Source organism: Bos taurus, chromosome 16, assembly GCF_002263795.3.
Source record: "Bos taurus isolate L1 Dominette 01449 registration number 42190680 breed Hereford chromosome 16, ARS-UCD2.0, whole genome shotgun sequence".
In the NCBI taxonomy this organism is placed as follows: Eukaryota; Metazoa; Chordata; class Mammalia; order Artiodactyla; family Bovidae; genus Bos; species Bos taurus.
This window is the reverse complement of record NC_037343.1, coordinates 62,611,370-62,636,011: the sequence shown is the minus strand read 5'-3', so window position 1 is coordinate 62,636,011 and position 24,642 is coordinate 62,611,370. Positions and strand designations below refer to the sequence as shown.

At 46.7% G+C, this 24,642-nt stretch overlaps 1 protein-coding gene across 2 annotated transcripts in view; it reads right to left on the bottom strand.

Annotated features, from left to right (window-relative positions):
* CACNA1E (calcium voltage-gated channel subunit alpha1 E) overlaps positions 1 to 24,408 on the bottom strand; it is a 337,992-nt gene extending 313,584 nt beyond the window's left edge. The window contains exon 1 of one of the 2 annotated variants that reach the window (XM_015475247.3): positions 23,329 to 24,408. In XM_015475247.3, coding sequence (XP_015330733.1) covers positions 23,329 to 23,594 — 266 coding nt within the window. In that variant the 5' untranslated portion in view covers positions 23,595 to 24,408. The remainder of the gene's footprint in view (positions 1 to 23,328) is intronic. The other variant, NM_001191123.3, reaches the window with a different exon arrangement.
* Between the last annotated feature and the right edge of the window lie 234 nt (positions 24,409 to 24,642).

Genomic DNA, 24,642 nt, shown 5'->3' with positions numbered 1-24,642 from the left:
ATATACAGCTGTGAAATCAATTAAAGCTAGATTTATTCTGAAACAAACAAGTAAACAAACCAACATAAAAACCTATACCAACCTGAGGGTCATGGAAATTATTAGATCAAGATTTCTGAGAGGATCAAATGCAGAAGAACAAAGAGACTGGACCAAATGAGGAAATGGCCATGGAAGTTCTTTGAAACCTGCAAAGCTGCCTCCTCTGCATCTGTCTCGCTGTCTGCTTGCTAGGGGCCTCATTTTATAAACTTTCTTGGCAAGCTCCCCGAACACCCTTTACTCCTTTCTCCCTCTGAGCCCGTTAATGAGGACCTGTGTCACTCCAACTCTCCCTTCCCCGTCTCACAGCTTCAAGACAATCATTAGGGAAATGATAAAAATAGGTTTCCTTATTGATTTATCTCTGTTACCCAATGCTCCTTCCTTCAAATGGTTGACTTGTTTCCTTAGCAACACAGCTAATTCAAGCAGCACGACTTGGCCTGCACACCTGCTATTTGTTCATCTCCTTTCCTGAAGCCCAGAGAGCTGGGGCAGGGGACAGGGAGGGCTGCCCTCCCGGCGAGCCACTGGCTACCATGGTAGTGCTGGCTCTGCCTGTCCACAGAGCCCTGGTGGCCGGGCCTGGGCACTGCCTTCCCTCTGCCCACCCTGCAGGGACTGATGTGAAGGTACAGGACTGAGCAGGACTTGGGGCCCATGCAGCAAACCTGGGTGCCCCCAGGGAGACAAGCATCTCTGTACCACCTGGTGCTGATCCTAGGTCCCTTCTACTCTCAGCAGCTTCATCTCAGAGCCGTGAGGCTGGGACTCCGGGGAGACTGAACGAGCTCAGAGGGGCCGAGGGCTCACCAGAGGCACGGCAGGCCGAGGGAATGCTGTGCTCCCTTCCAACCCCAGGGCTGGTGGAGCACGTGCTGTCGTCGGGGGCAGCCTGTGGGCTGTGCTCCCTTCCAACCCCAGGGCTGGTGCAGCATGCGCTGTTGTCGGGGGCAGCCTGTGGGTGCCTAGGCCGTTCCTGTAAACTCCTGGGGGAGTCCAGAATAGCACAGTCTCAGGATAGCAGGCCTCAGGACCCATCTTCATCCCTCACCCCAGGACCAAAGCACGCTCCCTATGGGCAAGTCTGTCTCCTTTCCTCCTGTCCACCCTTGACTCCTGTGTGGGGATGCCCAATTCTAAGAGATGGAAGTCAGAAGACAGCCTGGGCATCATTATGCACAATCTTCTACTCACAGCTGCACAGACACATTCTAACAAGTGGAATGTTGGCTCAAAGACAGTCTTGGGGCAGGGGGTGCTGCCAAGTCTGTGATTTCTTCAACACCAAAGGGATAGTTTAAAAATGAATGATAGTGAAATCTAGCTATCCAAGACCTTCGGGCTGCCTTTTTAATATGAGAAGAATCAGAATTTCCCTCGTGACCTGGAATGCGATGGAGAATATGTAGTTTGGCAATGGAAACCAGAGCCACGGTTTTCCACAAGTCACCCCAACATGGTACTCAAGTCAGGGAAAACCACCACCACCCATTCCTCCAGAGCCAAAGAAGGACAATGTGAGGATCAAAGTCTAAGATGACACGCGAATATGCACACACTACTATGTATAAAATAGATGATCAACAAAGGCTTACTGTATATATAGCATAGCAGTCTGCTCAATACTCTGTAATGAATGACCTATAATGGAAAAGAATCTGAAAAAGAACAGCTACATGTATATGCATAACTGAATCATTTTGTTGTACACCTGAAATGAACACAACATTGTACATCAACCATACTCCAATATAAAATAAATATTTTTAAAAAGAAACCTTTGAAACCGCAAGGTGCTACACACATGCGCAGTCATTTTTATTCTCCTACTAAATCCATCTTTAAGCATCAGCTGTGGCTTGAAGCTTTGGGGGAAGCATCTGTGAGTGGTCACAGCCGCCGGGAGTGGGCTGGCTGGCTGCAGCCAGGGGCTGACATTGAAGAGACCCACAGCAATAAAGGATTGAAAAGAAAATTATGGTAATGAGTCTCCGGGAAGAGAGCAAAGACATTTGGCCCAGAACCTCCTGGGAATATGGAAAGCACATCCAAACAGCAGTCCCCAGAGGAGGATTTATGAAGCTGATGGCTCTGATGCAATCTTTCCCAGTGATTAGAAGGGACATTCATCACACCCAAGGCCAGGGCTAAGAATGGGAGGGGTTGAACCATCATAGAGGTCCGGCTCTGGCTCCTACAGACCCTGATGGAAATGCAGTGAGATAATGCTGGTGAGATCATAGCCCCTGCCTGGGCCATGGAGAACGACACATCTGCCCTAGAGGGACCAGAAGTAGGGCAGAGACGGGACCTCATGCCTAAACCCCAGACATAGACAGGGCCACCACCATCGTCTCCACGGACACTGTCTGCACCCCTCCCAGAGGCCAGTATGCTCACAGGAAAAGTCGTCTCCCAGCCTTTCCACACACGCCGTGTGTACAGTTCTTCAATGCCTCCCAGACTGAAAAGAAAATCCAAACCAGCCCTGGTAGGCCTGGGGCCAGCTCTCCTTCCTGGAAAGATGTTTCACCTTCTCTCCAGATCATGAGATGAAATAGGAGTGACTATGAGATAAAAAGATGATGAGCCAAGAGGGCTTTCTAACACTCTCAGCAAGCCTTCGCAGCTCTGCCTGACCCAGGTTCAGAGGTTAGAGGTCAGGTTCAGAGGTAAGTCATGGTCCAAGGGAGCCTAGGCCCAGAGGCTAACATGCTCCTGGATAGGCTCCTCCTGGACTTCTTTGAACCTGCTTCTGTGGCTGACCCAGCAGGACAGAGTATCCAAAGAAGTCTCATTCAGAAAAGGAAATAAAGAGAGACATTGCATTCGTTGGGGTTCTCAGGGGTTACTGATAAATTTTTCAATTTCCTGAAAGACAACGTTAAGCATCTGAATTTATCAATGTATGAACCACTCTCATGTCTGGGGCAGGTCACACCCTCAACTCCACCCCCAACTCTTTTCTCAGTCCTTATTTTTAGGTTCCCAGTCTCTGTCCCAATGGGGTGGACGACACACAGCCACTGAAGGGCAGGAGGGCTAAACCCCAGCGTTTGCTCTTGTGATAGAACAACCAGTACACAATTCTGACTGCAATTCTGGAAATCCATCCTGGATCTGTCCTGCCTTTCCCATCCCCATTCATCCTGCTAACAAGCAGGAAAATGAGGTGCAAGGCTCTGCATACTTCGCGTTGTCCCATTTCATTATCTCATCGCTTCCTTATTGGAATTTTTCTCACCACCCAACGCGCCTTAAAAAAAAAAAAAAAAAACAGATTGAAAAACCAAACTCCTTTCTCTTTTTTTAAAACAAAACAAAACAAAAATGTGTCATGTGACTTCCAGCCTTAACATCAGTTTTTTAACTTTGGTTTCCATGGTGGTGGGATGCAACCTACCATCACCATGACAACAGCTGCCTCTGTTCAAATTCACCATCTGACAGGCAGTCCTGAACACACCTCTCTCCCTCTCTCTGTCAAGAAGATGGAAATGCCATTACACCTACTCCTAAAGACTGAAATCCTAATGAATGAAAGACAAAGGAAGCAATGTTGAAAATAGAGCAAAGAGGCAGAGAACCTCCCCAAAAGGTTTTCTGTTTGCCCATACGGCCCTCTGCTCTCTTAGGGAGGTCAATGGACTCAGTTACTCAAAACAAAAGATCCCCAGCACTAACCCTGCGATGTTGGCTGTGTAGCTGCATTGAACTTTTCATTGCTTTTAGACCAAACAACACCCATCTCACTCCCATGTCCCTGCCCTCTATATAAAAAGACTGAAAGGAAGTTCACATCATTGCCAACATGGTTAACCAGTGCTCAGTCTCAGCTGAGCCCCAGTTCCAAAAGGATGGGAAGTGGTAATTCTGCGAAACTCAGCCAGCACCGGCTTCCCTCTCTCTCCTCTCACTAACAGACAGCTGGATAAGCCTTGACAAATTCCCTTTCTGTGTGTCACGCTGAATCCTGGACTCAAAACGCTGTCATTCGACACAGAGTTTTGGTGATCAGGAGACAAATGATTGAATGCTACAGAAAAGGGAAGAAAGAAAGGGGAAATATTAAAAGCCTCTGGAAGGAAAACAAAACAGTGGTGGGAAAATTACCTGTTTCAGAAGCCAGAATCTGTGTTTTGATGACACTCTGATGAATTCAAGCCCATCAAGCCTTTCTGGCAGCAACGTGTGTTTTAGGCAAAGAACGTGGGCTGCCATCAGCAACCACACCCAAGACTGTAGCCTACTCCACATCCCCACTGACTCTGTGGGGCTCAGATGGTACTCTGAATTGCAGAAAGAAAAGGAAAAGCCTTCTGTGAAAGAGTCCACAGATCATCTCTGGCAGAAGTTTTTGTTTTCCTCAAAAAACCCTGCTATTGCACCCCAACATTCAAAGACACCTATGAGCCTCCAAACCACATGAGACAATGTTGACAGCACTAAGGATTCTCAGCTTATAAAAAGAAGACTGGAGAGAGACATCATAGCTCTTAGCAAATATCTGAAGGGCTAGCTTGTCAGAGGGGACGCTGAAACTGTCTAAGTTCTTCCGAAGGGCAAGGCTGAGACCACTGGATGGAGCGGCCACCCAAAGGCAAATCTGGGGCAATTCAGAGAAGTTCCACAAGCAAATGGACTATATTGTTAAGTAGTAAACTAAGTGTTGCAAGAATAAATGTTTAAAAACCATCCTCCCTAAAAGAGAGAAAAGCCCTGGTGCGTAGCAAGTGTCAATTTCTGGAGTGTAAACCTGTCTCCATGGCAAACTCAAGCTACCAACTTGACACCCATACACATGGAGTTGGGAAGAGATACACACAATTGAAACCCACAAGCTGTGACTAGCCAGTTCCACACATCACTCACTGCAAGCACCATGTCCCTAGGAAACCATCAAGGATACTAGAGATGCCTAAATTTGACAGCAGTTGAGCTGGACAACCCTCCGACACACACGGAGTTAACAAACAGGAAGGAAGAATGTCAATGAATCTTCAGTCACTTGCTCAAGGGCCTCCTGGGTCAGCAAGACACTCTGCCCCTTAGACTTGAGATGCTCCCCTAGCAGACCTGCCTTCTGGAAGTCTGAAGCTTCACCCTTAGCACAGAAGGCTAGGGACCTGTGCAGCCAGACGTGTGCAAGAAGCAGCCACAAGTGAACCGTCTGCCAACACCATGAAAAAGAAGAATCAATCACCCCATTCTCTCAGGCTGAATTCTGGGAGGCCCCTCCACTATATCACTGTGGCTATAAGACAACTGAGAGGAAGCAACCAAGACATGTGATTAAAAGCATATTTCAAAGAAACATATCAGGTAAAGGCTCTCCTCTTCTTCTAGATCATCAGTGGATCTCAGCCTGTCTACACAGCGGAATCACCTGGGAGGCTTTTAAAAATTAAAGATGCACGGATTCCATCTTTAGAAATTCTAATTTAATTCATTTCAGCTACTGTCTGGGCATCAGAATATCCAGAAGGACTCAGGCTGATTTTCACGTGCATTCAGGGAGAAGAACACTGCCTTCCATGGTGAAGGCAGTGACAGTCAAAGGTGCCCTCAAGTCACGAGAGATAACAAATGAGGAAACTAGAATCCCAGGGGCACCTCGGTAAGAAATGAGAAGTGCCTTAGAGTTCCGTTAGCTAATCCAGCACACTCATTTTATAGACGTAGAAACTGAAATCACAGAAGGAATAAGATTTTTCCAGAGCCAGGACTAGAAACCTCTTTGGATTCCTGAAAAGCTTAGGAACCTATTATCAGAGCAATCAAATCAAACTCCCTTGGCTTCCTGGCTTGAATGGAGGCTTCTAAAAGAAAGGGATCTTTTTATTGAGTTTACTTCTCCATCCCTACTTGACTGTTCTCAAGAGCGTCTCTCTTAAGGTTAGGGTCTGGATGGTTTACTCTCTCAGGATCACTGAAGAGTCCAGAAAACACTGTGAGATAAGTACATGCTGGAGCATCCAATCTCCCATCTACTGAGACGTGACCCTTGCGCTGGGTAGAAGCTCAGTGCCTGTTAACTACTACCCCTTCATAACATTCTCAAGCAACATTTTGGGAGAAGGAAATATTAGCCATTGTTCTGAACCACTGCCTCCCATTCTCATAATCCATTCTCATGGATTGCCTCCCAGTCCCATTCACAGATTCAACTGGATCCGTGCTGGTTGGCTTCTCCTGAATTTTCTTCTCTGGTCCATTCCTCCTTTTTCTTAAGTCCTTTCTTATTAATCATGACCCCCGCCTTCAATGCCCAACCTAGAAAAACACTAAAAATATGTACCTGCTAACTAAAAATGGGAGGAAAACATCCCAGAAAGAGGATGAAGGGACAGAAGGATGATGAGTACACAAAGACTGAAGAAAGCACAGAGGAAATGTGATCAACAAAGTCCTGAACCGAGAGTCAGGAGCACTGGATTCCAGCCCAGCCTCAGTCACTTACTGAGAGACCAGCGGTGGTCACTTACCCTCTCTGACCCTTGGCTTTGATGCGCATTTCTCTAGGTCCCTGTAAGTCTAATATCCTATTAGTCTGTGGTGCTAATAGGTAACATGATGGTAAGGGAAGTAAGACAGAAAGGAGGAGCCTCCATTATTACAATGGAGAGAAGCCACCTTTGGAGAAGCTACTGACATCCAACAATAACAACCAAAGCAGAGTCCTGGCACACCCAGGCATGCCTCTCAAGTGTCTACAGTGGAAATATTTCTAAACTTTCAATAACAGAAGCTCCATGACAATTGGCTAGAAATACCTCCATGAGACAGTTAAAGAAAAGTCAGAATCCTCAAAATGGGGGCCTGGGGGTGAACTTAAGGCTGCTTTTATAAACCTATCGGAACCCTTTCCTACACTCTCTACTGAGATAGTAAAGTCGTTCCTGCACCCCCTCTGTCCCCACAACCCCCATTTTCCTCAACTAGCCACAAAGCCAGAAGCATTCAGTAAAAGATGAAACTCCAGAAAAAAAGTCATAAAAGTTGCTTCCTCCCACTATCACTCACACTATGGGTGCCCTGGAAAAGGGAAGGCTGAGAATAGACTTTTTGAGAGCTGGAAAACAGGAAATGGACTTTCTATGCTGATATTAAAAAGAACAGGAGAATTGGCACTTCCAAATCAGAAGTCCCTGCAGAGTGATGAAGAGAGTCTGACAATGGAGCTTTTGATGAAGAAAGGAGACAAAAATAGCAAAGAGCCCCAATTCCAAATGATGCTCACATTCCAATGACACAGAGCAAATTGTCACACACCCATTTCGTGGTGCTGGGGAAGAGACCTTTGCTCTTTTCCCATCTACTGATTCCTTACCCCTCCACTGGTTTAGCCTCATACCCAGCAGGTGCTACTGATGCAGGCAAGCAATTCAGGGTCATCCTAAAAGGATGCTCTGTTAGAGAAGAGTACTTGCTACTCTTCTGGTCTGATCCGAGGCAGTGTAGTACAGTGGAAAGAGAAGAGTCAATGGAGTTGGCCAGACACGTCTTCCTGTGACCCTGGGCTAATCATCTGTCAGAAGAGACAATAATATCTATTTCCCTCAGGACTGGGTAAAGTGATGGATGTCTCTAATGCACACTGTAGAGTGCTGGCCACCCAGTAAGTAATTATTAAAGGTTAGTTTCCTCTGAGGGGTTTCCCCAGTGGCTCAGCAGTAAAGAATCCACCTGCAATGCAGGAGATGTGGGTTCAATCCCTGGGTTGGGAAGATCCCTTGGAGAAGGAAATGGCAACCCACTCTAGTATTCTTGCCTGGAAAATTCCATGGACAGAGGAGCTTGGTGGGTACAGTTTACGGGGTCGCAAAGAGTCAGACATGATTTAGCAACTAAAATGATACAATACTTTCCTCTCAACATTGCCAGGGATGTAAACTGAGGCACGGAAAACTCTCCGGGCCCAGATCATCATCCCCACATAGTGCTGGTAAATGATACAAAAATAAGTACATGAAAATAAAAAGCAATGAAGGTTAAGAGAAGAGAAAGAGATGATACAACTTTACAACTGTTCTGAAGCCAGTGTCCTTCACGGTGGAAGTGTGGAGAGCTGTCAGACCATTCTCATTTCCTAGAATCTATTCCTTCGCTTTGCTCCTCTGAGCCTGCCTACTGATATTTGTGACATAAGTGAGCTCAGTCTTTCTGAGCCTGTACATTCAGGGGTGGGAATTTGTTGTTTACTCTCTAATCATCACCAGGGAAAGAGGTTATCCACAGAAGACAGAACAACTTTATCCACAAAACTCTGGGGGAGGAAGGGCAGATGGCAACCTCAAAAATAAATAAATACATACATAACGATCTATGAGAAAGGAACAGTAGGTTGCCAAAATGCCCAGATCCTCTGAATTTACATGGGCCCATATTCCACATGCTGCCCCCTCCTGATGTTACCACATCCGCCTACTTGCCCCACCTCCAGACAAGCCCACGCCCTTCAACTGCTCTCGTATCAACAGACCAGGAGAACACATGCATCCTTGTACATCCATATGGCTCAGCTATCTCATAAATACAAACTCCCTTGCAAACACAATCCAAAGTTAGCAGAAAGAAGAGGCAGTTCCTTTCACTTTTTGTAAGCCCACTCCCTAATTTCCTTTGAGTCTTCTGCCTGGCTTCCAGACACCCTACATCTGAGTTCTCCATTCACGTTCACATCTGCACCCAGTTCCCGCAGGTAAAAGGCCCTCTGGTATCCCGGCTGGATGACCTTCCCCAGGCTCATGAGGCAAATGGCTGTGGGCTTCAAGCCATGTAGGTTCCCCCTTCCTGTCACATCCGTCTTGCCCTTTCAGAAGCTTCCTCCAGAGTTCATGGAATCCAATCCTGACTCCCTTTTCCGACAGGACAAAGATGGAGACTCTAAGTACTCAGAAGCCTGAAAAGAGATGAAGAGGAGGCAGCTAGAAGACCCAGAACCCCTGAGAAGAAAACCTGCCCAGAGGTCAAGCCAGGGCTCTAGGACAGACCCTTCCACATGCCTTCAATCAGGCCACCTGAAACCTGCAACTATCATTTATGTACAAAAACAAAGCAGAATGCCTTGGTCTACGGCTGATGGTTTTGAGTATCTTATCTGCTTTCATCAAAAGTTTGCTAGGAAAATTCTGCAATGTTATTGCTCCTAAAGATATTTTTCTCTGAGTTGTAAATCCAAACATGTCCTCAGAGATAATGTTGGTATAAAATTGGCATTAGAGATGCATGAAAAAAGGCAGGTTTGGATGTAGGTGTTTTTTAATGCAACATTAAAAATGTAAACCCAATAACTCTGAGAAGAAAAACAAAAAGGGCTGGTGGGCAGACCACCTCATTGAGGTGGTTGAGAGCACGGGCTCTGATCCAGGTCTCCAGCTCTCACGTATTGTGTAATCTTGGGCAAATGAGTTAACCTCTCCATGTAATCCTCCCAACTGTGAAATGCAGAAAACAAGCATGCATATCTCTGTAGGACCGTCACGGGGAATAAATGCAGTAATCCATGGGACACCCTTAGCACAAGAATCTGGCACATAGTAAATACTTAATAAAATGTTAGCAGTAGTAGTACTGTTAGTCGTTCAGTCGTGTCCTAGTCTTTGCGACCCCATGGGCTATAGCCTGCCAGGGTCCTCTGTCCATGGGATTCTCCAGCCAAGAATAATGGAGTGGGTTGCCATTCCTTCTCCAGAGGATCTTTCCGACACAGGGATCAAACCCGAGTCTCCTGCATTGCAGGCAGATTCTTTACAGTCTGAACTACAAGCAAGTCCCCAATATCTAACATCTTTACAAAGGACTTTGCCACATATTAGCTGATGTTAGCCTTACAACAGTCTTGGAAGGGAGGCAAAGCAGGGCAGGTGACCTATACCTCACGCCTAAAGACACTGAGGCTCAGCGAGGTTACGAAACCAACTTGAGGCCACATAAACATCTGGCAGTGCTCCGGTTAGAGAGCCAGCAAGTCAGTAGAAAGCAAATGGTATTGTTAGAAGGGGAAAATTGATCTGTAGAAATTTAATGGTGATTCATCTGAAATTAACCAGACACTAACAACCAAGATGTACTCATGGCTTGCTATGAGCCAGACATTATTCTTACGTTTTACATGTTATTTCATCTGATCGTCACGAAAATCCCATAAGATACACACTGTGGGTAAAATTTCTATTTCCATTTTATGGTTGAGGATTCTGAACACACCAAGGTCAAATAACTCCCAAGGCACACAGCTAGAAGTGGTGAAGGTGGTATCAAGACTTGAATCTAAAGGCCATGTTTTTAACTGACACACTAACGCTTCCAAGCAGAGACTGGTAAATCCTAACCTCTAAGGTGAAGCTTTCCTCAACTGGGCAGTGGACCAGCTGATGTCTAATATCACTTCAACTCCTGGGATTCTAGACTTCAAAACTTCTACTGTCTAGTAAAGAAATAAAATGCTGTCTAGGTGAGTCTCTGAAAATAACACCCAGTATGGACCTCGGAGAAAGCAAGATGTTATTTCCTAGCCTAATACAGGTATGGTGGTTTAGAAGCTAAGTTGTGTCCGATTCTTTGTGACCCCATGGGCTGTAGCCCTCCAGGCTCCTCTGTCCATGGGATTTCCCCAGCAAGAATACTGGAGTGGGTTGCTATGTCCTTCTCCAGGGGATCTTCCTGACCCAGGGACTGAATGCAGAACTCCTGCATTACAGGTGGATTCTTTGCACAGGCATGAAATAGATAAAAAAGTGTGTATGGATTTCAGCAAAGCCTATGACAAGGATATGACAAGGATATCTTGCCCAATATCCTTACAGATGAGATAGAGGGCTATCAGCTGGTTAAAGTTGAGAAAATGTGAGAAAAGCTGAACAGTCGATGAACACTGACCAATGTACTAGTGGTAAGCAGAAGGGAGGGTCCCAATTCTAACCATATTTTCATCAATTACTTGAATGAAAGGATAAAGCACGAACCTGTCCGGTCTGCAGTTGACAAAGCGCTCACATTAAGAGTGCTCACTATCCTGAAAAGAGTCTAGAAACAATGTGTCATGAACACCACCTAAGCTTTGGATTCAGACCAGCAGGGTTCACGTTCACTGGTGATGACGTGGGGCAACTGACTTAATCTTCTTTAGCCTGTTTTCCTATATATAAAATGTGGATAATAACATGCATGGGGTCTGAAGTTCATGGATGCTCAAAGAATGTTAGTTCCCTGTCCCCACTTGAAAAGGATCTCTACAGGATGGACTGTTGCCCAAAAGCAAGGAAATAAAATGAAATAAACAGAGTACCGAACTTACATTCAAAAATTAAATTGAATGGGAACAGTGTGAGGGAAAATTAACTCTGCCATCAATTCATAGCAAAAGATCCAAGGTTTTCAGTTGACTACAACCTCAAATCATCAGAGCTAGAATGCAATTTCTTCACACAAAGAAACCTTAAAAAATTATTTTAATTTAAATAAACATGTTTAATGCCAATGTTAATAAGCACTGTTCTATGTCCCGGTCATTTAAAACTTAAAGATAATGAGCTCTCACTTACAGGGATTTAAAACCAATACTAAAACTATGGGGTAAGTACTACAATAAAGTAATAAACCAGGTATCATCTGGAAGCCAGGAGGAGGGAGTTGGTCTTACTCTGCCGAGAGAAATTAAAGAAGGCTTCCTGGAGGAAATGACCTCAAGTAGAGTCTTAAAGCTGAGCAGTCAGGGGAAGAGAGAGAAGATGTTCTAGGCATAGAGAGCAGCAAGGGCTCAAGCACAGAAGCCTGGGAAAGGACGGTCCCTTCAGGCAGCCCATCGACAGAGGGAGAGGAGGGCACTACAGCAGCTGAGACGGGTTGGTGCCACGTGCAGAGTGGATCACAGGAAGGCCTTTGCACCAAGCTAGGGAAACCCTGTCCAGTTACAAAGCGAACGACAGACAGATCCCAGATAGCAACTCAGCCTTTCTGACTCTATGTAGCCTTTCTACCTCTGCTGCCCCGTACTGTGGCTACTGGCCACATGTGGCTATTTAAATTTGAATTAATTCAAATGAAATAAAATTTAACACTTGGTCACGACAGCCATGTGTCAAGTGCTCAGAAGCCACATGTGGCTAGCTGCTACAGCATTAGACTGCACAAATAGAAACATAAACCATCACAGAAAGTTCTAGCCAACAGCACTGCTCAGTGCTATAGTACTGTGTTCACAGCACAAGTGAACAAGAAGGAGATTTGGGTCCGTGTTGCTTTATAGAACAGAAGAGGAGGGGAAAATAACTAACAGGTGGAAACTATAAGGAAGAGTATTTCAACTTGCTATCCTTTAAGTTTCTAATAACGGGAGAGCACTCTGACACTGGAAGCCTGATGGTCATCTATCAGGGTGATACAGCAAGAGTTCCTATACTACTCTAGTGCTCGCTGCTTAGAATGTGCATGCTTCATCATGGCAGCATGCTGATGTACTCACACCAACACAGACCTGTAGTTCTTCCCTGTGGAGTTCCCGTCATACTTGTATCTATAGGCTACGATGGCCCAGGATCCCAACATCCCAGAATGTGGGGATTTTCTAGCACAGTCAGCATTTTTAAATTGTGATCCACGGACCATCCCCCCACTCCCAAATGAAATGTAAGCAAAACTGTATTACATTTTGGAAATAAGGGGCCACAGGATCACTTAAAATGCAGTAGGATTTGTGATTTCAAGATAGAAAGCAAGAAAACACTGTACCAAAGGGATATAACTGTCCCCATACTCCAGAAACAATCATCTAGATGTCATCAAGACAGTCATTCTGGTCAATCTAAAGTTCCAACTAAGTTCCGACTCTAAAGTTCCATAGCCTTAAGCATCTAAAGACCATCACCCTGCAATGAACAGTTTCAGGCCAAATATCCTCTAATCTTGATCGAGCAGAAATGAGACAAGAGTATAACAGAGCACAGAATAGTCCAAGGTACAAAAGTTAGGTGAGTCAGCCAACTTGGGAGAAGTATCACCTGCCAACTTCTTGTGCTGTGCTAAGTCGCTCCAGTCATGTCTGACTCTTTGCTACACTATGGACTACAGCCCACCAGGGTCCTCTGTCCTTAGGATTGCTGCTGTTGCTGCTGCTAAGTCGCTTCAGTCGTGTCCAACTCTGTGTGACCCCACAGACGGCAGCCCACCAGGCTCCCCCGTCCCTGGGATTCTCCAGGCAAGAACACTGGAGTGGGTTGCCATTGCCTTATCCAATGCATGAAAGTGAAAAGTGAAAGTGAAGTCACTCAGTCGTGTTTGACTCTTTGCTACAGTATGGACTATAGCCCACCAAGGTCCTCTGTCCTTAGGATTATCCTGGCAAGAACACTGAAATGGGTTGCCATGCCCTCCTCCAGGGGATCTTCCCTGGTCCCTCTGGTACAGTGTTTTCTTGCTTTCTATCTTGAAATCACAAATCCTATTGCATTTTAAGTGATCCTGTGGCCCCTTATTTCCAAAACATAATACAGTTTTTTTGCTTACATTTCATTTGGGAGTGGGGGGATGGTCCACGGATCACAATTTAAAAATGCTGACTATGCTAGAAAATTCCCACATTCTGGGGTGTTGGGATCCTGGGCCATCGTACCCAGGGATCAAACCCACATCTCTCGGGTCTCCTGCACTGGCAGGCGGGTTCTTTACCACCAGTGTCACCTCTTGCTGAGATGCTTATTAGAGACTCTCCTGGAAATTCGGGGGTTCATTTTCAATGTAAGCCCACAGAACCAAGCACACCCTGTTAGATGCAATGCCAGCTTGTCAGCTGGAAAACTCACCCAGTAAATCTAAAGCCTGCTGAGACAACAATCCATTTAAAAAATAATGACTTTGTTCTAACCACCATCTGACATTACGACAATCGTACGAGGATCCATCTCTAGGTCCCACAGCGTTGCTAGAGTAAAAAGGACTCATTTTTAGAACAATGCCAAAATTCCTCTGTTATCCGGTATAACTAGAGAAGAAGGTTTTAATTTAATGAAAAAAAAAAGTGATAATGAGCCACTTTATATAATCAGTATGGATTATATATTTGCAAAAGCTCCAGATACAATAAAGTACACACACCATTCAAACCATGTTGAACATAATGTAATGAATGCTTTGTTGATAATATTCAGAAAGCACCACAGCATATTGTGGTACCTAGGGACCATCAGTACAAATCTCAATTGTTATTAAACCATAGATCTCCGGGTGCCAATTAATAAAGAGTTCTGTACAAGCAAATGCCAGATAACAACAGACACAGTGTACTTTTTGCACAGCCTGTGGTGAATGTCGCAGAAACTACAGCGACCCTGACCAACCTTCTGAATTAGGTGAAGCTACTTTTTACAACCTCCAACTTCCTATGGAATGACCTTCCAATCCCCTGCCAGCTATCCAGTGCCCTGACCACCTCCTACCATCCTCCTCTCCCCCTACTCAGGCTACACCAGGTCCTATAGGACCTGGTCAGTGCACCAGTAGACACTATTAGGCACTTCAGTTATGCTTGTGTCTAATCAACAGTAACTGATGAATTCGATCATTCAACAACAGATTACCGAATGCTCACTGAGTGCCAACATTGTGCTAGGTGCTGGAATTAAAGGGGGCATGTCCTTTGCCTGTTCTCAGACAAGACTGCTCTCAATCATAAGCCCAGAAAGAAGAAGAACCAAGTTGATAATATCATACACTAGCTTACTATGTCCCTGCTCCCAAGATCATCTGCATTTTGGCAAAGAAAGTCTCAAAGACTCATGACCCGAACCCAAAAGAACCCGTTAACAACAAGGCTTCAGGCTGTTAAACGAGACAGAGATTTTCGACGAGTGATTTGTAAGACTAGTCTTCTCTAAAGGCATCACCAGGCATAGCAGTTGTTCTCAAAGTACAGTTCCAAGGCCAGCAGCATCAGTGTTACCTGAAAACTTGTGACAAATGCAAATTTTTAGTTTCTAGAGGGAATCGGAAACTCCAGGACTGAGATCCAGTCATCGGTATTTTAACAAGCCCTTCAGAAAATTCTGAGACACGGTGAAGTTTGAAGACCAATGGTAGAGATGAAACTGACAGCCTGCATACATATGACTTCCACACAAAGAGGCTAAATGAGGAATTAGCCTTGATGCTGATAGAAATCACCTGCTGAAAAGAAACATCCCTGATGGAGCTGGAGTGAGACAGTTTCCAATAGCACACAGCTGGAAATGGCCAGGACGTCAATGACTGACTGCTAAAAATCCATTTCATGCTTTTTGACTCTGACCAGCCCCATGAGACAATAGTGTGGAAACTGACAAAAGAGGCACAGAAAGTTTGAAACACTTCAAACCTAAAACTGAGCTGAAGGCTGGGAAAGACTTGAGAGGAGGAACTTCCTCTCGCTGGTTTGCAGAGGCTCTTCTCTGGGTCCCGGAAGCCACTAAGAGCCCCTTGTGTCTTGGCTACGGAAATGACACCTGAGTCTAATCACTGACAAACCTCACCACCACAGCACCTCTCCCCTCTAACCTGTTACCTACTGTTTGGTCACACCTTTTTCATCTTTCCCAAATGGGGAGGAGGAAAAAAAAAAGTGACATCCCACCCCCCTGCCACCGTCTGGCTTTATTGACACAAGCCTTCAGAAAGCCAGTGCATACTTCTGAGACAGGCTTTCCAAATTCTCCAGCGATTGGGGTAAACAGATGCAGCAAAAATGCAGCAGGACCAAATGCAGCCCAAAAAAGCCTCAAAATTATGCAGTTGCAACAGCAATTCAAATCAACCACCCACAGGCAATAAGACCACACTTGGCACAGGAGGGCCCCACCCTGAAGCCATTCACTCATCTGGACCACAGGAGCCTAGAGCTGGAGCCTAGCCCGGAGTTACATCCTCAACCCCTGCCCACCTGCCTCTGGGATGAACTGCTTTACGAATGCATCCATTGCAGGCCTTTAAAAAAGTCCGAAAAGGCTGAGAGTGGAACTGGTCAGTCCAACAAACTTAGAACTCAAAATTCCAATACAATAATACGTCCCTAAGGGGTAAACTACTGCAACGCCAGGGACAGGGTGGATGATGGACTGGATACAGACACATGTCAAGTCATTTAGTGCTCTGCTCCTTAATCTGGCCCGTTTCTGCCTCTTAAGGATATACCTTCTGGCTGCTCCTTGCTTTCCAGAGATGGGGACACAGGGGCTCATATATAGGGTTAAGAGTCCGTAGCCGACTGTTGGTCAAAGATGTAGAGAACAGAAAATTCCATAAACATTCTTTGTGTGTGTGTGTGCGCGCACGTGCACACACTCAGTCACTCAGTTGTGTCTGACTCTTGTGACCCCATGGATTATAACCTGTCAGACTCCTCTGGAATTTTCCAGACAAGAATACTGGAGTGGGTTGCCTGCCATTTCCTAGTTCAGGGACTCTTCCCAACCCAGGAATCCAACCAGTAACTCTTGCGTTTCCTGCTTTGGCAGGCAGCTTCTTTACCACTGTACCACCTGGGAAGCCCCACACATTCTCTGGGTACTCAGCAGTCAAAAATACACCACAGACAGCATTCTGAAGTAAGCTTAGCACATAAAAGACCACTCGGTTGGAGGAGCCTAAACATAAACACTTTGTGCTATACTTTCTGTCCCTAATTAAGGCTGATGACACCCCCACCCCCGCACTCCACCACCCCTCTCTGTGTAGGTTTGGAATGTTTGCAAGGAGAAACCTTGATAGAGGTCCCTGGCATTTTTATCCCTCTTTGAAAGAGACTGTTTTAGAAGACATGTACTGATGGGAGTGGAGGGGAGCACGATACACTAATTTCAGTGTCTGCTCCCCACTCCAATCCTATGTGAATCCACACCGGAATTTAAAAAGCAGCAGCTACAGAAGCTTGCTTCTTAGCTCAGTGGCTCAGCATTTATCAGCGTGAAGACCTAGGAGGATGAGAGGATTCAGAGTGACTAGTGTTTGGGGACATAAATATCTTCTCGTTAACCACATTCTCTGAATACAGGAGGGGAATGGCTGCATACTGATGGGGCACCCCAGTGAAACAGGACTGGAGAGGAGGCGATCATTACAAAAACTGCAAGAAAAAACCTATTTAAAGAGATATTCCCCCCAGTTACCTTTCTCACATGTCCCAGTCCCACTGCAAAAATACAGAAGACTTAGAGGGAAAAGCTGATTTGTGAAGCTGGCCCTCTGCAAGGGATCTTGCTCATAACCAAGAGGAAGACAAATAACCTTCCTTTTCTAAAAAGCCTAGGAAAAACCCACACATATAATGAATTATTCACAAAGGCTGAACCTAAAAATGAGAGGGAGAAATATAGAAAGATGAAAAGGGCGGAGAACTGGGCAGAAAGAGAAAGTGAAGGAAAGGACCTGGTCTCTCTCTCCTTGAATAAAAGGGTATTAATTACAGTCACGTGTGAGTTCCCCCTTTCATGTCTTTGTGGTCAGTGATAAACAAAATTAGATCAGTATAGTTGCCTCTCATGGGCTGGACCACATGGCTGGGCTTGAGGAGCTGCAGTTTCCCAGGCAGCCCTGCAGATGACAAGAGGGAGGCTCCTGATGAGCTGATGGAACACACAGAGCCAAAGAGTCTGTGAGAGTTCTCAGAGTTTAGCACATCTTGACTGCATTTTATTTCAACCAAGAATATGAAGATGGAAAGAAACCAGATGTTCCTATAAAGAGAATAAAATGCAGTAGAGTTTGAGGGAAAAAGAAAAAAACACCTACATTTTTTACAGCAGCAGCTAAAAAGAGATAAGCAGTTTTGGCTCCAGCTACTAATCCCAGAGTCTGGATCTTTCAGAATAAGATAAAAAAGAAGGCCTGTTCTCCTTTTTTCCTCCTCCTCCTCTAATTCATTGGGTATACTGCACCTAGCGCAGGGAAAACAAGTGGAGGAAAGTGGGGAAATGACACGCAAAACAACAGATAAAACCATCACAGCCAGGATATTATTGTCTCCATCTTCAAGTCATTTCATTTCTGTCAAACTCCTTCATTCCAACTTGCTTTCCAGGCTACCTCCCAACTACAAATAGTCCCCTCGACAAGACCCAGCCTAGTTTCCAGAGGAGGTATTTCTCACACCTTATTTCAAGGGCAAAGTCACAGGGCAATGTGGAGATGGTCCTCGGAGCTTCAGCAAATGAAGACCTTTATCCCGTAGCCTCAGTGCCTCCTTGTCCAGGTACACAGAAGATGTGAAGCCTCTCCTCATTATCTGATCATAGCCTACAATTACAGACTCTGTTCTTGTTAACTGCCAGCCTCTGCCCTAATCAAGGTGATCTGACTCATGAGCCACTGGAGTTACATCCAACCTGAAATTCTTGCCAGGATTACAGTCTACTATCTTTCAAGGTGCAATATATTTATAGGCAACAAAGCAGGAGAAAGGTATACGCCATAATGGGAGATCGGGGAACTAAAGCTCTCAGTAATCTTCACCAAAATCCTCCAAAAATAATGGACAATTGACAGTGGGAAATTCTCCATAATACAGCATATAATCTCAGACTCAAAGCCAGAGTCCTTTGGGGCTATAATGAAGTTCTCTACAATAAGAAATCATGAGTGAATATCCGCAGGTTCATTACAATGAGCTTCGTTAGCTCAGTGGCTAAAAACACATTTGATCTTCCTACTTTAAACCATGTTCATTTCCACATAAAACATGTGCTCCCCTGCTGAGATGACCCACGCAATCAGTGGGGAAGAAGTACCCCACTGCTCCTCAATGACAAAGTCAGACATGCCATTTCTTTCTTTCCTCTTCGAACCTAGAAAAGCGCAAATGTGGGGGAGCATCTCACAAACCATGAGGGAGACCCTGTAGGTCTACAGGGCAACTGGCCCTGGCACAGAAGGGTTAGCACCAATAAGCACACAACATAGTAAATGCAGGGTGACATTCAGAGCAGCCAATTCCCTGAGAAAAAGAGAACCCTTTGTTAGATCTATTAGATGAGCAAGAAAGAAAAGAAGAATCATGTAAAATGTAATACCACATTTTAAATCAGATTAACATTTTCAAAAAGGTTATGGTATCCACTGCAGAAGAGAGTGCCATAAGAAAATAAAATTATCTCCCTATGCAGATGTAGCTTCCAAGAAAAATGAAACATATTCAGAGTGGGCTGTTGACCTGCCACCACTTTTCATGCCAAATCTGGTTATCCTAGGCATTTTTTCCCACAAGTACAAGACCTTCCTTATTAATAACTGGATAAGGTTATCACCCTCCATCCAAATCAGAGAATCCCCCAAGTATAAGTTACATCATTCCTTATATTTAACTTTTCAGGCCAATGTGATTAAAGACCAGTAAAATGTAGTGGTCAGAAACCACTAACACAGCACACAGAATTATACATTATCCTCCTAGCAGGAGTAAAAGGGGACAACAGAAGGTGAGACGGCTGGATGGCATCACCGATTCAACAGACATGAGTCTGGGCAAACTCCAGGAGATACTGAAGGACAGGGAAGCCTGGCATACTGTAGTCCATGGGGTCACAGAGTTGGACATGACTGAGCGACTGAACAACTCCTGGTTCTCCAGTGACTTTCTGCAGCCAAAAACAGATGTATTTATCTTAGAAGGTGCACTGCATGAATACTCAAAATCCTCAAGCATGTTGCATGTGAATATGACAGTTCAAAACAGGTCTTGACATGTGTCCTGAATCTTACATTCTGTGAAATTCTGGCCCTTAAGTAGAGCACAAAAGCATTTCCCAAACAAATGGGCATACTAATCACCTGAGGATCTTATTAAAATGCAAATTCTGATTCAGTAACTCTGTAGTGTGGCTTGGGATTCCGAACTGTTTTTAAGTGAGGCATAGTTGATTTACAATAATAGCTTCAGGTGTACAACAGAGCAATTTGATATTTTTATAGATAACATGCTGTACAGTTATTATAAAATATGTTGCTGTTTAGTTGCTAAGTTGTGTCCAACTCTTCTGCAACCCTGGACTGTAACCCACCAGGCTCCTTTGTCCATGGGATTTCCCAGGCAAGAATACTGAAGTGGGTTGCCATTTCCTTCTCCAGAGCATCTTCCCCACCCAGGGATCAAACCCATGTCTCCTGCATTGGTAGATTCTTTATCATTGAGCCCCCAGGGAAGTCCCATTATAAAATATAGACTATATTTTATATATTTCCCTGTCTTGTACATTACACCCCTGTGTCTTATTTATAACCCATAGTTTGAACCTCTTAATCCCCTTCACCTATTTTACCCCTCCTTCTGCCCCTCTTCCTGTGATAACCACTGGTTTCTTCTCTGCATCTGGAATTCTGAATTTTTAAAAAGCCCCTAGGTGATGAGGATGATGCCCCTTGCTGTCTGTGGGAGGCAAAAACCTAGAAGACTTAGTTTACCAAGAACTAAGGTCCCTCCCTTCAGTATGCTAAAATTTCTTAAGGACTCTATTAATATTTATTGGGTAATTAGGCAGTGCTCTAGGAACCTGACATATATTAATTCATTTAATTCTCCCAGTAACTCATTATTTTCACGGTCACTTCACAGATAAGGAAACTGAGTCACAGAGAAATAAAGTAACTTTTCAAGGTCACAGGGCTGGTAAAGGAACTGAGATTTGAACCCAGACAGCTGAGCTCCAAAGCTTTGCTGGAAAACCAGTGCCCAGACTCCCAGTAAGAAGAAGGAACATAATTTCGGAAAGGAATTAGAAAGAAGAGGGGTGAGACCAGGAACTTAGATGCCCTATTAGAGCACACGCAGAACCCCCAGAAGTGCAATGTTTCCACATGGTCACCACCAGAGGGAATATATATTAGTCAATTACATTGTACAGCCAGGAATAAAAAGCAAACATGGTGTATTTTAAATTTGCCAACAGGGCTCCTCTACACACCTTAGCAAATGTTCTCAGAACACTGTTACAAACAGCCTACATGCTGTAGAACCACCTCGAAACTTCCAACAATGGGCTGGAAGGGCCCACTGGGACGGGGCTCAGGGCCAAGGCACTGAGTAGGATGCTGAAATTAACTCCCTACTGTCTCTTTTGACTTTTTGGCGCATTCTGGCCGAAGACATGGAAAGAGCGCAGTGAAACCCACGGTCACACCTTGCGCCGCTCGCAATGCCTGCTAGAAAGGCGGCGTCTTTGCGGCGGAAAAGAAAACGTGAAAAGCAACGACCTCGTGGTGTAGGCGACGTGCTTAATTTCCCAGCCCGGGAGCCTGGGCCGGGCCGGAAGTGCCCGAGGTGCTAAACCTGGAGGAACGGTGGAGCCCAGGCCTCGAGGGGAATTACGGGGGTGCCGTCCGAGGTGCCAACGCTAGCCACGGGCACACACTGCCACCCGCGGGGCGGCTGGGCGGCTTTGTCTACCGCCTGGCAACGGGAGGGCGCCTGTCTGGGTAAACACGCCCCTAAGAGAGGCACGCTGTAAAGCAGCACAAGGTGGGTGGGAAATTTTGGAGAATTGTAGAAGATGGGCGGGCGGGGAACGGGGTGCCTGCTGGGAAAATCTGTAGGGACCTGGCTCGCGGAGTGTTCGCAGCCAGCCGCAGCACGAAACACAATGAGAGCTGTCGCTTTGTGCAGCGGACCGGCCGGGCGGGACTGCAGGGGCCGGACGCTTCCCCCTTGCCCGTCCCCCCTCACCCCAGATAGGTTTAACTCTGGAACCGGCTGGCCCCAGGATCTCTGTGGGGGTGGGAGGGAGAGGGGAGTGAAGGGAGAAGGGGGGCGGGGGGGGGTGGTAGTGCGAGCTGCAGCAGTAAGAGTATCTGCTTAGAGATGCTCCCGCGTTTCTAATGAGGGGTGCTCCCTAGAAGCCCCACACGCCAGCCAATCGCGGTGCGGCTGAGGCAGAGAACTAGGGAGGAAGGAAGGGAAGGCCAGAGGCTGGGGTGGGGGTAGCAGCGAGATGCCTAGGCCCCAAGGCGGGTCAAGCCAGGAGCTTCCAGGATACTGGAGACCCAAGGTGGCTCCAGCTGCCTCCCCATGCACACCTGGAGGTTGGGGGTGAGGGGAGGCAGGCGAAGGAAGACGAGGAGTGGCCTCTTTTTGCAGGTACATCCCTCCCAAGAAATCTCTCCACAAGCATCAAAGTCCCATGTCTCCAAGCCTACACCCGTATATAATCCACCCCCTCCTCCGGCTTGCTCCCTACTCATTCCCTCACCATCCAGCAGCCCCTGATTCCTAAAGACCTTGCCAGATGCCCATATTCTTAGTGAAGAACGAGGCTGTGAGATGCCTCATCAGCAGCCTGCATCGGGTGCACTTAACTAAACCTGCCAAGGAGCTCCTTCTCTGCCCGTTCACCCTAACACTGCCACCACCAGTTCTTTGTGGAGAGCAGTTCCTATGGAGCTAGAGAGAGACGAGAGACGGATTGCTTGCACACCTCTGGCCTCAGCTGATGCAGCCCTCCGCTGATGAATTCAGGCCCAGCAGGTCTGCCTGGATCCTGGGAATGGGGAAGGCACTCAGCTGGTCAAGCTTGAAGAGGCAGGAGAACCCAATCCGGACTAAGGAAAGGATGGGCCCTGATGAGCTGCTCTGCCATGACCGAGAAAAGCACCCGAACTCTGAGCTGTTGGGTTGTGTCATTGGAGACTGCCTCCTGGGACACACTCACTCACTCCTCTTCCAGCAGAACTTAAACTCAATCCCCAGCAGTTAGCTGGGTCCCAGGCCAAACGCTTGTGTTATTTATCCATTTGTCAATGTATCTACAGCGTTTGGGCTCCTAGCTTTGAAGCTTCTGAGCTGATAAATCCTCTCACAGAGCTTCGACTTTCCTCCAGGCAGACAGTGTCGATGTCTTCCCAGCTGGTGGGGATGGAGGCAAAGGGGATGGCTTCAAGGGACGTAAGAGGGGGCTGAGTATGAAAGAAAATCCTGAGATTAGCAGCAACCCATTCTATGCAGCTTGTGAAGGGACCAGGGGGCCGAGAATCCAATCAAGCCCAGCCCCAAAAGAGGCAAACACCGCAACACCATGCACCCAGGAATGCTGGAGACTTTCACGGAGGAAAAATCAGAAACCAAAAGTCTTACCTTGAAAAACACTAGTGCCCACATCGGTTTCTACGGCACCATGCTTGCCTCTTAGATGCACCAAAGTACAGAGTGCACTTCAGCGAAGGGGCAAATCGGCACCAGGAAAAGGATGGGGGGCAAATTCCACGCTAGGTTTCCCCCCTTACCCGAAGAAATGCAAAGGGGAGAGGGGAGTAATGGTGGGCAAGAAAGGATATGGCCAATCGATGAGCTTCTTGGCGTATTTCCTGACAATGTTATCTTCTCCGAAGATGAACAGGGATCTGTTGACGGTGAAACAGTTCTGCCGGACGGGAATAGGGTTGTACAAAGCCATAGTCCGCGCCCTCTGCGCTTTCGACTGCTTGTAGGCGGCCGCCGGCCCGGAGGCCGGCACGGGGGTTCCTTGCCGGTTCCTGCTCTGGTCCGAGTCTCCATCGCCCGACCCCGGCCTGCCGACCACCGCCTCCCCGAAGCGAGCCATCCTGAAGTTTAAACAGACAGAAGACACACAAAGGTGATCGTGGCCGAACACCCGCACACAGCAACAAGCAGAAAGACACACGGAGTCTCAGAGCCGCATCCAGACGGGCACGGGGACCACCGCCTCCGGGGAGCCTCGCGAGCTCTTCGGAGAGGCGGCAGCAGCAACCCCGCCGCTCTGAACTGTTGAATCTAAATGCAACCTCTGCGAAGCTCCATTCCTCAAGGAGGAAAAAAAAGGGGGGGGAGAGCTTGGGGGTGCTCCGTTTCTGGAGACAATTTTTTTTTTTTTTCAAAATGCCAGTGTGTGGTGGCGTTCAGGGACTGGAGAGAAGAGGGGTGGAGTAGGCTGCTCTTCAAACATAGCTCCTCTTCTGGCAGACGCACCACCTAGTTCTGGGAGAGAGGCAGGCACCGGCCCGCTAGGTAACAGTTTGGTAATTTATTGATGGTGGGGGGAGGGGAAAAATGAAAACAAAAGAACTTTTCAAAAAAAAAAAAGACAAGGACAAGGTTACGGTGACATGCTTTATAACGCCGGCCCCTGCAAGTCCATCTAAGAAATTCCACAACCAAGACTTGGGTCTTTAAACCTGCCAGCACAGACGCATCCAAAGGTGGAGGAGACAGGGAGGGAGGGAGGAGAGCTGTATTGAGGTTCCTGCATAAACCGCAACGCCCAAAATATCAAAATAAGAAGTCGATCCAACCGGAGAGGGACAAATGACTTCAAAGCTCCTGCGCTTGGGAGAGAAGTTGAAAAGCATCCAGAGAGCGGCGAAGCCCGAGTGCCAGCATCCTCCCGGAGCGCTCGCCGCCGCCGCCGCCGCCGCCTCCCCGGATCAGCATGCAACAGCGATCCGCGGCTGCGCCGGGGAGAGGGCGGGAGCGAGCGGGCGGGCGGGAGAGCTCTTGGGCGAGGGAGGAACAGGTTGCAGCCGAGCCCAGCGGTGGCCTGGCACGCGAGTTGTCCAGGGACCGAACTTGCTCACTGATGACTCGGTCTTCCTCTTCCACCCCGGCAGCTCTCCCCTCGATGGAGCAGAGAA